Source organism: Balaenoptera borealis, assembly GCF_965194805.1.
Source record: "Balaenoptera borealis genome assembly, chromosome: 16".
NCBI lineage: Eukaryota > Metazoa > Chordata > Mammalia > Artiodactyla > Balaenopteridae > Balaenoptera > Balaenoptera borealis.
The window spans coordinates 82901071-82913781 of NC_138872.1; the positions used below are offsets into that span (position 1 = coordinate 82901071).

General features: G+C 44.6%; 1 protein-coding gene across 5 annotated transcripts in view; it reads left to right on the plus strand.

Moving 5' to 3' along the window:
• Positions 1-1441: 1441 nt before the first annotated feature.
• The window catches only part of SMURF1 (SMAD specific E3 ubiquitin protein ligase 1), a 102046-nt gene continuing 90776 nt past the window's right edge, over positions 1442-12711 (plus strand). For 2 of the 5 annotated variants that reach the window (XM_082360894.1, XM_082360896.1), the window contains exon 1: positions 1443-1790. In XM_082360894.1, the coding sequence (XP_082217020.1) occupies positions 1736-1790 (55 nt within the window). In that variant the 5' untranslated portion in view covers positions 1443-1735. Of the gene's footprint in view, positions 1791-12711 lie in introns of all 5 variants that reach the window. The other 3 variants (XM_082360893.1, XM_082360897.1, XM_082360898.1) reach the window with 2 other exon arrangements.

Consider the following 12711-nt stretch of genomic DNA (forward strand, 5'->3'; position numbering starts at 1 on the left):
GCAGAGGGAGAAATACTGACTGGCCTGAAAGAAGAATGGGGATTACTCAAGGCATTGCAGCCTCTGAATGGATTGATTCAGATCCAGGAACTCAGTGACAATCGCCTCAAAGAGAAACAGAGCTGGATTCAGGATCTACTGCTCTGTTGACTCAACATAGTTTGTATTCTTGGATATTTCACTAGAATCAAAGTCTGAGCTGCAAGGGGCCATAGAAACGATCTAGGCCTGTCCTTTTATGTCACTGACTAAGGCTGGGAGAGGCAGCCTTGAATCCAGCCCAGGAGAGAGTCTTGAGCTCAGCCTGAGCAGGTGGACATGTCAAGGGGCTCTAGGAAGAGGGATCTATTCTGAAGACTGTGACCCCAAGAAAGGTCTCTGGCCGCAAGGGATGGCTGCAAGGGCTCAGAGCCTGGCTTCCTTAGGACACAAACCAAAAAAGGTATTCAAAGAATCAGGTAGTTGGTCAAAAACAAGTCTGATAAACAGACCCAGCTTTTCCTCTCTATCAACACAGTATTTCCTCTCTGTAACGGGTTAACAAACAGAGGAGTTTGCTGGAGAAAGCATAATGAGCTTTTAGTTCTACCCTGCGACTGTGGGAGAAGTGTTAACAGAAGGCAGGGAAACACAGGCCGTAAAGCTGCATTTTTGTTTGCCTAAACTGTATGCAGATTGGATAATGACAAACATCTTATCTACCTCTTTATCCGTCTCTCGCATCTTGTTTACCTTGTCCATATATGGCACTTCCTGCGATTCTGGCAACTTTGTTACGGGTCAATAGAGCGCACTAGTTGCCCAGAACACACCTAGGGGACTTTGTCTCTTTGAGAAGTCCCTCCCTTGAAATCGCGTTGTCTAGACGCTCTTTACTAAAAGTAAATCAACTGGGATTGCACGCCTATTCGTGCGAAGTGCTTGGTGTAGTAACAGGCCACGGTTTCCTGTAAGCCCCCCTTCAACAGCTCTCAGGAGCTCGGAGCCTTGAGTGAGAGACCTGGAAAATCGATTCCGTTCTCTGAACCTCAACGTCCGCATCGGCAAACCGGTTCCCTTCGAGAATGTGGCGAAGACCGAAGGCGACCACGCGCTGGCCCAGCCGTCCCGCCCGCCTAGGTGTGTGCCCGGCGCTCGCTCCCGGCCCCGCGGCTCTGCACAGCGCGCCGGGTTCCGCGGGCCTCCGAAGCGCTCGGCCCCAGCCCCCGATCTCCTCCTCCCGCCTCCCGGTCCGACGGGTGCAGGGAACCCGGCCACCGGCTCCGGACCCCTCGCGCCCTGGGCTGAGCGGGCGACGCAGCCGCGCGGCGCGCCCCGCCCAGCCATCCCCGCGGGCGCGCGCACGCAGGCAGGCGTGGGGCTGCACGGCCCAGGCGCGCGCAGGGCCGGGCCGGCACGACGGCGGGAGCGCGCGCGGCTCCGGGAGGCGGTGGCGGCGGCGGAAGCGGCGAGGGCGGCGGGCGTCCGGCTCTGAGGTGGTGGCGGCGGCGGCGGCGGCTCCGGACTGGGCTCGGCTGGGAGCGAGCGAGGGTCGGGGGCGCCGGGTCGAGCGCCGATCCCCCGGCTCGACCATCCGCCAGCCGCCCAGACGCCTGGGCCGCGGAGTTTGTGTCCCGGCTCGGACCCCGGCGCCCAGCCCGGAGCCGTAACCTTGAGGCGGCGGCGGCGGGGCCGGGCCGGGCCGGGCCGGGGGGCGGCAGCGCTGGATCCGCGGCTGCCCGATCGTTGGCGGGAGATGTCGAACCCCGGGACGCGCAGGAACGGCTCCAGCATCAAGATCCGTCTGACAGGTACGGCCGGCGGGAGGCCCCCGCCGACACCCGGCGCCCACTCGCACCCCGCACGGCCCCTCAGCAGCCCCGGAATTTCCCGCAGGGAGCCCTGGGGAAGTGGCCCTCCCCCACGCCGGCCGTTGTCCCAGGACCTGGTCGCCCCCCTCGGCGAGTGCCCCTCGCTGCTCCCTCCCGGCCCCGCCCCCTCGCTTCTCCCCGGCCCCGCCCCCTCGCTTCTCACCCCCATCCGCCCTCTCGCTTCCCTCCTTTCCCCCCCACCTGCCCCCTCGCTTCTCCCCTCCTGGTTCCCCTCCGTTTCACCCTCTCCATCCTTCTCGCTCCCCTCCCTGTCCCCCCCCCACCCAGGCCTCTCGCTTCCCCCCTCCTGGCCCCGCCCCCTCACTTCTCCCCTCCTGGACCCCCTCCGTCTCCCTCCCCTCCATCCTCCTCGCTCCCTTCCTTCTCCCTCTAGCCCCTCGCTTCTCCTCTCCTGGTCCCGCCCCCCGCTTCTCAACCCCTTCCTCCCCCTGGATTTCTTCCCTCTCCCCTCACCTGCCCCCTCTCTTTTCCCTCTCGGTCCCGCCCCTCGCTTCTCGCCACCTTCCCATTCTCTGGCTCTTCCCTATCTCTCCCCCCACCTGTCCCCTCGCTTCTCCCCTCCCGGCCTTGCCTCTAGCTTCTCCCTCCAGGTCTCCCCCCACCCACCCACCCACTGACTTCTCACCCCCTCCCTCATCCGTTCTCTTGCTTTCCCCACCCCCCACTTGCCCCCTTGCTTCTCCCCTCCGGGCCCCGCCCCTTTCTTCTCTTCAGCCCCGCCCCCTCACTTTCCCCTAAACTCCGCCCCTCATTTTCTACCTAGTCCCGCCCCCGCTTATCTCCCAGCCCCGCCCCCTTGCTTCTGTCTGGCGGCCTCCACCCTTTCCTTCAGCCTCGAATTCCTGAATCCTATCTCGTAGCTTCTCCCGGTCCTGTTCTCACTTCCCCTCTGGTCCAGACCTCTTCAGTCTAGTCCACTTCCTTTTTCTCTCAGGCCAGGCCACTACCTACTCTTGACTGTGCTTCTTCAGTTCTTTCCTTTACCGTCACCCCTCTCCCACCCGCCAGCATCCTTGAAAAACCTCCCCCCCCACCGCCCGCACCCCACGCACACTCTGGAGGCTTTGGCAGCTGCACTAACGCAGACTCCTTGATTCACTCTCATTGAGTCTTCAATGAAATGCCCGTGTCTCCTAGGTGGCTCATAGTGCAACCTTCAAGGGTGAGCGCGAAGCTCTGCTCTGGGCCTGCGACGTGGTGGTTCGGGTGTGTGTAGCTGCCAGCGGTGTCTGTCGGCTTGCCCCTCGCTAGCGGGCTCCAGAGATCCTGGACCAGTCTGCACCCTCATCTGCTCTTTCTCGCTCTCCCCACTCCTGCGGGTCTGCTGCCCCGTCTTCCGGTTTAAATTCACACCTGAGGCCAGATTGTAGTGTTACAAATACGGTTCTGCTGGGGGACTTTCCAAACGTGAATATTTCCCGCTCTGGAAAGGAAATAAAAAGTTCAGGCTAATCCCTGTTGGGGATTTTCCCCTGGATTTTTCTGTTCAGTGACTGGTCTGATGATGACTTCAAAGTCAGTCTGGTCAGATTCTTTGAAAAAGAGAATGATCATTTTGGACAGTTTATGGCAAATGCATGGCCCTCAGTTATTGGTGAAATCCCTGAAAACAGCAATGGGTGATTTTTTTTTTTCAAACGAAAATTTCCTCTGAGAGTTCTTAGTTGTTGCATGATCCATTTTTTGTTTCAAGGAAAGGGAGATAGTTTTTTTTGTATAAAGATGTCAGATCAGGTTATGACCAGATAATACAATCAGATCAGGTAATGATTTGCACCCAAACCCAGACCCTGGTTTTGTAAGTAACAAGTATAGCCCAGGGATCTTTGTTTCTGGAGAAACCTAATTCTTTATTCCGGGGCTGGTAGGAAACTCTCACTCCCTATGTAGATACAGTATATACATTCTTATTTTAATGGTACATAAAAGCCACGTTTTTGACTTTGTAATGCTTGTAAAACTTTAATTACTGACAACTTTCATTTGGTTCTCATTTACAGTGTAATCTATAATTGACATCAGATTGGTTTCAGTTTTCTTGTTAAAAGCAGAAGTAACTGATTTTGTGAGTTGGGGTAGAAATGTGATTAATGCTTTAGAAGGGCTAGGTTTTAATTACAACATTTGTGTCAGGTGTATTTATATATTAATCAAGCCTAGTTGGCAGGTCTGGATGTGAGCCTTTTCCTCCTGGAGTGGAGGTTTTGTCCTTCCAAATTATTTTTGGACTCAGAAATTTAGATGTCATAGATGCAGAAATGCTTTAAAGAGTTTTTGGATGGTGTTTGCTATCGCAGGATCAGGTGATGAGTGTTCTTTCCAGAACGCCTTTTCCCTTTCCCCCAGCTGATGTAATTCATGATCTGAGGGGTTTTGTGAGTGTGGTCCTCCCTGCAGCGAGGTTGAGAATTTAGCGTTGATTGCAGACACACTTGATGCCAGTTATCTGATGAACATTAATTTACGTGGAAACGTCAGAACTAGATATTTTGTTGGCGGTAGAACAGGTTTTGGCTTCATCTTTGAGCTTGACGGGGGGAGTTTGAAATCTCTGCACTTCTGGCATCTTGGGAAGCCATCTTTCAAGAGGTGTGTACTTTTGTTACAGGTTTCAGAGTTTATTTCCCTGTGTGATATTTGAAAAAATGATTTTTTAAAACGAGGGCTGTTCTAACCAGTCAGCGAATACCACACAGGGCACAGTTCAATGGAAAGTATGAAGACATTGGATTATAAAAGAGTATTTAGAACTTTGGTGTCCACAGTTGTATTAGGTGGTTGGTGGGTTTAGAATTAGGAGACTTGATTCTGGTAAGATCAGCCATTAACTGCATGATATAGAACAAATTAACCTTTCTGGGTTCTCAGTTTCCTAATATATAAAATGAAATTTCAACTCCATTATAACGTTCTTTCCTTCTCGAGGATATGTCAATTTGTCTGCCTATTTATTCCAAATTACCGTTTGCTTATGCTTGCTTTTGTTAAGTCTCAGTCCTGATATTCAGAATTTGTGTTAAAACACAGCCCTCCTGTTTGATTTATGTCAAGCATTACTTTTGTGTATTGGTTACATTTATGATTTCTTTTTTTCCCCTTCCTCTGGAACCCTTTTTGTTTTTGAAAACTATTGGGTCGTATGTTGCACTGCTTTGGAAAGCTGGCCTAAACTAGTAGAAGAATGTGTGAGTCTTTATATTGAAATGACTATGATTTTAATGAATGTCTTTGTGGTATTTTAACAGGAAAATCATTTTTAAATGGTTTCAGTAGGTTTGGAGCATAATATGTACAAAATCAAGTGATCTTGGTTGAAGAGCATTATCTTGCAGACATTGTAGAGTCCCCTGGCAAATCAAACACTTTGGAAACATTTTTATTTTAAATTCAAGCAGGATTTGCAAAAACTTTGTTCTTACATGGTACACAAATGAATCCCAGATACGTTATTTAGGTCACTTTGGTAAAAGAATGGAATTTTGAGCTCAGGGTTCCACAGTGCTCTTCAAACAAATTAAATTTTATTCCAATGTTAACCAGTTAGTTGGAATACCAAATGCCTAAACTTTTTCTTTGGTGCTTTTATGCCTTGAAATACTCTCAGATCTCCTTGTGTTTTTATATTTTTTGGAGTGTGACTGTATATCGGGAAGGGAGAAAAATTCTAATTCCAAGTAGAGAAGGGGAAACCTTCCTGATAGCCTATGGAAATGGAAACTATTTTTAGAGTTATAGCAAGATGAAGAAATCTGTGCAGATGTTGCCTGTGTCAATTTGTACCTGACTTATGTAATCCGGGCAGAACTCTTGTTTTAACAACTGGAACTGTGATAAGAAGAAATAAGTCATCACTGTTTACCCAACATTCACCCTCCACCTGAGTTTGCCTAACATTTTCCTTAGAGTCTGCCTCAAGCTCATGAAGGTGCAGTCAAGGTACTTCTTTGAGCCGAATCATCTAAGGATGTGGGATGGGCTAGATCAAATGCTACTGCAAAACTTATACTGCAGTTATACTTTAAAAGCAATAACCCTCTGCCAAGTACACGTTCTGGTATTGATTTTTTGGGGAAAATATTTATTTGGCTGCTTGGGGTCTTAGTGGCAGCACACGCGGAATCGAGCACAGAGTCTTAACCACTGGACCACCAGGGAAGTCCCTCTCATGTTGATTTTGTGATTTGGTCACATCTGTGCTGTCTTAAGAAAAACCTCCCCCCCCGCCCCCCCCCCGCCCTCAAATCCATTAAAAAAGAATCTTCTTGACCCACCTAACTGACTTGAGAAATGAACTATTTCGTATGCTCTATCTCTCTGTATTTTTATAGTAGTTGTGATTTATCAAACTAGCATTTTTTATTTCAATCCTATTTCTTTGTCAGTTCAAAAAACTCCTATTTTTGCAAACATGAAAGTTGTGTCTGAACTTCAGGTTTTTTCTTCTCTTCTGCAGACTTTCCTTTTCTGTTTGGTCACATTGGCCGGTTCTAATGTGGAACATTGGGTGACGGGGAGGGTCCTGGGGCCTGAGTCACTTGTGAAGAAGTATTTCCTCCTGAATTAAAAAAAAGAAAGACTGACCCATAATATTTCAACATCAGCTCACTGATCCAGTTCACTAGCCTGGCTGCTTGGTAACAAGTTTGTGGGCACTGGTTAAAAGTTAAAATAGCTGAATCGTGCATTTTATTGAGTACTCAGAGCAAAAAGGAAGTTCAAAAAACCTTCTGAAATGGATGAAATAATTTGGTGTCTGTGCCATGCTCTGATTTTCTGGGTGAGAAACCCTAACTTTTAGGGTTCTCACTTAAATCAATTTTTTGTTATTTCAAAACCATTTCAGTGGCTAAATGCTTTTAAACAAAGAGTTAGTAAAAAATACATGGGTTTGTTATGTTTGTTTTTTGTTTTTTTGTCACCGAACAACTCAAATGACTAGTTTGCTTGTTGTTTTGTAAGTGAATTTTATTGAGAGAAAGCCCCTCACTTAAATTGGCTAGTTGTCCGCCGCATCTAGCTGCCCAAAGTCCCTAAGGCCATTCTAGTTGAGAGCTGTCGAGCTCTCTCGAAAAAATACCAAAAGCTCATAACCCTGTGAATCAGACATATCTTCTTTTTAAAAATGTTAGAATTCCTGTTGTGTCTACAGATGAAATCGAGTCCATTTAGATACTTAAACTAAGTGAAATGTTGTTTCCATATTTCTAGATTAAAGGGAAAAAAATCCTCTTATTGTCTTAAAACAAGGCTTAAATAATGCACAATCAGTGCGTCTGGTGATGGCCCCACTCTGTAATTCCAGCTGTGTTCACCTCCATTGCAGCTGAAAGGAATTCTAATTGGCTGAGGAATGTCGGCAGCAGCATGTATCACGGAGAACGGACCTATTATGCTGGCTGCTGGGTGATGCATTTCAGATGTTTTAGGCTCCTGAGTCCAACTTGGAGGTTGCTTACAGGGAGTCTGGAAGAGAATGTTGTGAAGCTGTAGCGAGGGTGAGGGGGTTGTAGAAGGCAGCCTGCTTTCTTCTTTGTACATTGGGCATCTGCTCAATTCTCTAAAGGCCTTGGTGCTTTCTTGTGGCTTAACCACCGGATTGGGACTCAGAAGGTCTGATTTTATTTCTAACTCCCAAAAGCGCCACAGTGAAGAAAGGGGGTGGGTGGAGTTATAACCTATTTGTGACTCAGTCTTCCTATCTGTAATGGGAGGTACCTGCCTTTTTATATCAGGCGAGGACTTGATACGGATTAAATATTTTGATGAGTAGTTTTGAATTATTTCTAGAGTAGACAGTGTAAATCCAAAGTCATAGATTCCTGTTATTTCTTACTCCTAAATAATCATGTAAGTGCTAAAGCTAGTGATGTATTTGACACTGAAGAAAATCAATGGAATCTATTGATAAACATGGAAAAATAATACTCAAGAATGAACTGTTAAATTCTCTATGCATTCAGAAAGTTCCTTAGAGAAGTAGTGTCACGAGCCAAAGCCAGCATCATTTTTAATTGTGAAACCTTGGAAGCATTCCCATTAAAATCAGGAGCAACACAGGGATATACACTGTTACAATTGTTATGAACTAGAGATAGACATCAGAAAGCAAAATTCCTATTATTTGCAGGCAGTATGATTTTATATCTTTTAAAATCCAAAAGCAGCAGCTGAAAAACAGTTATAAACCATAAAAAAACTTTAGTAGCTGGATAGAAATTTTCTCCATGGAAAAATAAAATGGATAAAAATCGATAGCCAAAGACAAACTAGGAAAAACAATTTGTAATCTATATATTATGAAAGTCAAGCTTGTTTAATATGTAAAGAGCTTTCACAATCAATTAGAAAAAGGCCAATAACCTATTTGGCAAAGGATGTGGACAATTCACAGAAAAGAATGAAAATGGATTTCAAGCATGTGAAAAGACACTCAGCCCTATTCACTCCAAACAAAATACCAGTTAAAACTAAGGGTGAGGGACTTCCCTGGTGGCGCAGTGGTTAAGAATCCGCCTGCCAGTGAAGGGGACACAGGTTCGAGCCCTGGTCCGGGAAGATCCCACATGCTGCGGAGCAACTAAGCCCGTGCACCTAGAGCCCGTGCTCCACAACAAGAGAAGCTACCGCGATGAGAAGCCCCTGCACCGCAACTAGAGAAAAGCCCGCGTGCAGCAGCGAAGACCCAACACAGCCAAAAAAACCCCAAACAAACAAGAAACAAAAAACTAAGGGTGAAACAGTTTGTCATCTAGCAGATTGGCAGAGACTAGAGTTTGAAAATATGTCATGATGACAAAGGTGTGGAAAAGCAGAAACTTTTACACTGTTGGTTGAGAATATAAATTGGCACAATATAGTAAGAAGGGCAGTCTGGTATCAGATAATAAATGTATACATCTTTTGATCTGACAATTCTGCCCTTAGGAATTTTTCTTACAGATATAGTCACACATTTATGTAAAGGCTTATGTGCAAAGTCATTGTAGCACTGTTTGAAATTGTAAAAGACTGAAAACAAATATGCGTTAATAGAGAACTAGTTAAATCAATTATGGTATATCCCCAGGGAGGCGTAGCTGTTTAAAAGAATAAGATAGTGCTTTGTATTCTGATATGGAATATTCTCCAAGGTATGTTATTGAGTGGGGGAAAAGCATGATTCAGAAGAGTGGAAATTGTACATACTATTTGAGTAATAAAACAAAATAAAGATAAAAGGGAAATTTATAGATCTATCTGCATAGATATTACTGGAAGGATTCTGTCGAAATATTGATTGTGATTTCCTCTGGGGAGGAAAACTGGGGTTGAGGGTCCAGATGAGAGAGAGAGACTTGGTTTTATTGTATTCCTTTTACTATTTCATCTCCCCTCCTGCCCCCTTTCTCCCCCCCACCCCTTGAGCATGTATTGCTTTTCAACAATTAAAAATGTTAAAAACAAACAAAAAAAGAATCTACAACTCTTAAGAAGAAAAGAGTTTCTTAGAGCAACTAGTAGATTAATTGCTGATTGTAATTGTTTTCAAATATAGGTGTTCTGAAAATGCAAATTGTGCCAACTGTATTTTAAAGGGCTAAAATAGCATCTAAGGGTATATATCCATGTTTATATGTATTTCCTCACTAGAGAGTAAGATACATTGCATACATTGCAGGTCTGAACAGACATTTTCCCAGAGAATATGTTCATTCTGATACTGAGAATACTCCCCCAAAACAAATGCCCTTGTTCTAGCATATTAAAAACTTATTCCAGCCTGAATGATCCTTTCCAGATTCAGGAATCTAATCCTACTTAGACTTACTTTTTATAGAGAGCCTCTTGAAAGACTGGGGTCTTGATTCTGAATAATAGTGCTGGTTTATATCATTTATTTGGAATGTCACTTGGGGTTATCTCCGACCTGTTTTTGTAAAATAACCTCCTCCCTAAAGTGGGATAAAAATGTTAACTTGCATAAGCCAGCAATAATAATTTGGTATATTTCCCAAGTATTTATAATCAATAGGTTTATTTTGAACTTTTAAAAAGGCCTGTTTGTTAATTTTAGTGGTGCCTAAAAAAGAAATATTGATATCTGACTCTGTAGAAGTAGACAAAGTTACAGCCACATGTAATTTGTTGCCTTTTTATTCTCTTAGATCTTTGGGATCAAAATCTTAGTTTTACTGTATTGTATTTCTACATATATTACCTACAAATCATAGGTCTGATGATTGCTTGATGGGTGTTCGTACGTATGAGTAGTAGTAATGCCTTATATTGTACGGTGTTTCATAGTTTCCAGAGAGTTCTCATAAACATTTCCTCACCTGAGACAAGATACAAGCCAGCCTCAAAAAGTTTTTGTTTTTTTTTTTTGGTTTGTTGCTTTTTAAATGTGTTTTTGTTTCTAGGTTAAAAAAATAGCATGCAATTTGTTTTAGTCTTTAAAAACACATTTTACAGGAGAGAAAGGATAGTTTCTCTTGTCCTAACTGGATAATCATTTCACGGGCCGATACAAAAATTCTCAGAAGCACGCTTAATCCAAGTATAATAAATTCGTATGCTTTACAATAATCAATACTCATGTGCAGAAGGCCTGCATGTACTTATGGGATGTTGATTTAACTCTTGTTAGTCTTTCCTGAGGATAATCCACACTCACAAAATTAGACAAGTTTTTTTGGGGGGTGCGGTAAGGTAGCATTTTTTTCTCCACAATTATTTGAGGTTGGAAACATGACATTCTTCTTCTCCCCCAAACATGCCTAGTAGACTAAGCTTAACGTGTCCAAAACAGTCTTCTTGATCCTCTCTCCCCAGAAACCTTTCTCTCTAACGGTCATCCCCACTTCATTAAATCTACCCAGTTGCCCAAACCAAAAAACGACCCTCATTGTCATTCTTCATATCTAATTTATCCTCAGGTCCTCTCATTTCTGTCACCACAGTTTATCTGGAATGTGTCTCCTCTGGAATGTGTCTCCCCTTCATGTCCATTGCCCTCATCCTAGTTCCAGCTGCCACCATCATCAGCTCTTGCTTGGACAGCTGCTGCTTGCCCTTTTTTATTCCAGTGTTACTTGTAACCAAAACCATCCAGCTGCAGTATTAGTTATTTCTCTATTTCAACGATGTTAACTAATTCATGACAAAGTCCTTGCTTGGGGAAATCCTCAAGTGGAGACGGAAAGAGACTGGCTGACATTGCCCTTGCTCCCGGCCAGTGTGGCTCCTTCACTCCTGCTTCTATGTTCACTGCCTCCGGCTTCAGCTCCAGGAGTCTTGGTGAGGACGTCCAGTTGTCTCTGTCAGGGTTACATGGAGCGTCTCTTGGTCTGATGATTGAGGGATGGCCAGTGACAAGTTGAATTGTGTACAACGGTGGAGCGGGATCAGGAAACCCGATTGAAGACTACAATTTGAAAGAGTGAAGAATGGGAAACATATAGTCTCTGTGGTCCAGAGCACACGTTACCTTCTCCTGTACAAGAAAAGCACGTTGGCTGCCTCTGGATAACTCACAATTTGATCACCCCCCGCAGTCATTCCCCAGGTGCTCTGACCCTAGTCTGGCCCATCGTTGTGATGTCTTCAACCATTCGGCTGTTCAGACCAAAAACTTCGGTGTCCTCCTTGGTTTTCTTCTCTCTCATCCTCTAGAAGTTGTCAGCTCTGCCTCATGTACCATCTCCTGCATCTTTCTACTTCTCTCCATCTTCACTTTTACCGCCCTAGTCCGAGGCATCGTCACCTCTCGTTGGATGCTTGCAATAGTCTTCCAAATGGTCTCCCTGCTTCTGTATATTGAAATATCATATACATACAGAAAAAGGCAGTGTACGGTTTGTTGATATTTTATAAGCTGAACACACTTGTGTAACTATATCTTAGCTCAGCGGTTCTCAACTGCGGAGTAATTTGGTCCACCAAGGGACTTTTGGCAATGTCTAGAGACATTTTTGGTCATTACTACTTTGTGGGTGTTACTAGCACATAGTGGATAAAGGCCAGGAATGCTGCCAAACATCCTACAATGCACCAAACAGACCCCCACAGCAAAGAATTATCCAGTCCAAAATGTCAGTAGTGCTGGAGAAACTCTGATCTAGATCAAGAAATAGAATATTCCCAGTATCTGGAATACCCACAAGCTACCTTCCCAGTTTCTACCCCCCACCCCCAAAGATAATCACTGTCGTGTTGTAACAGCCTGCTTTTGAACTTCATGTTAATGGCACCATACAGTAGGCATTCTTTTGTGACTGACCTCTTCAACATTACATTTGTGAAATTCACCCATATTATTGTGTGGTTGTACCTTATTCATCCTTTTTGCGGTAGAGTATTACATTATGTCAAACTAAGTATAATTGATCCCTGTACCAGTTGACGGGCAATTGGGTAATTTCTAGTTTTGGCTGTTATGAATAGTGCTGCTATAAACATCTGAGTGTGTGTCTTCTGGCAAGAATATATATGCATTTCTGTTAGATGTATACTTAAGAACGGATTTGCTGGGTCATATGGAGTAGGCATATGTTCAACTTTAACAAAACTGCCACACGGTTTTCCAAAGTGGTTGTACCAATTTACATTCCCATGGGCAGTGTGTGAGAGTTCCAGTTGCTCCATATTGTGGCCAATCTTGGTGTTTTCTTTTTTCTTTTAACCCTTTTGGTGAGTGCAGCATAATATCACATTGTGATTCTGCTTCTGCTTTCACTTTTCTCCAATCCATATCTTAAATGGAAGCCTAAGACATCTTTTCTTTTTAACTTTTTTTTCTTTCTTCTTTCTTTTTTTTTTTTTTAGGTAAGGTAGAGCTTTGGTGTAAGCATCATAAGCTAAG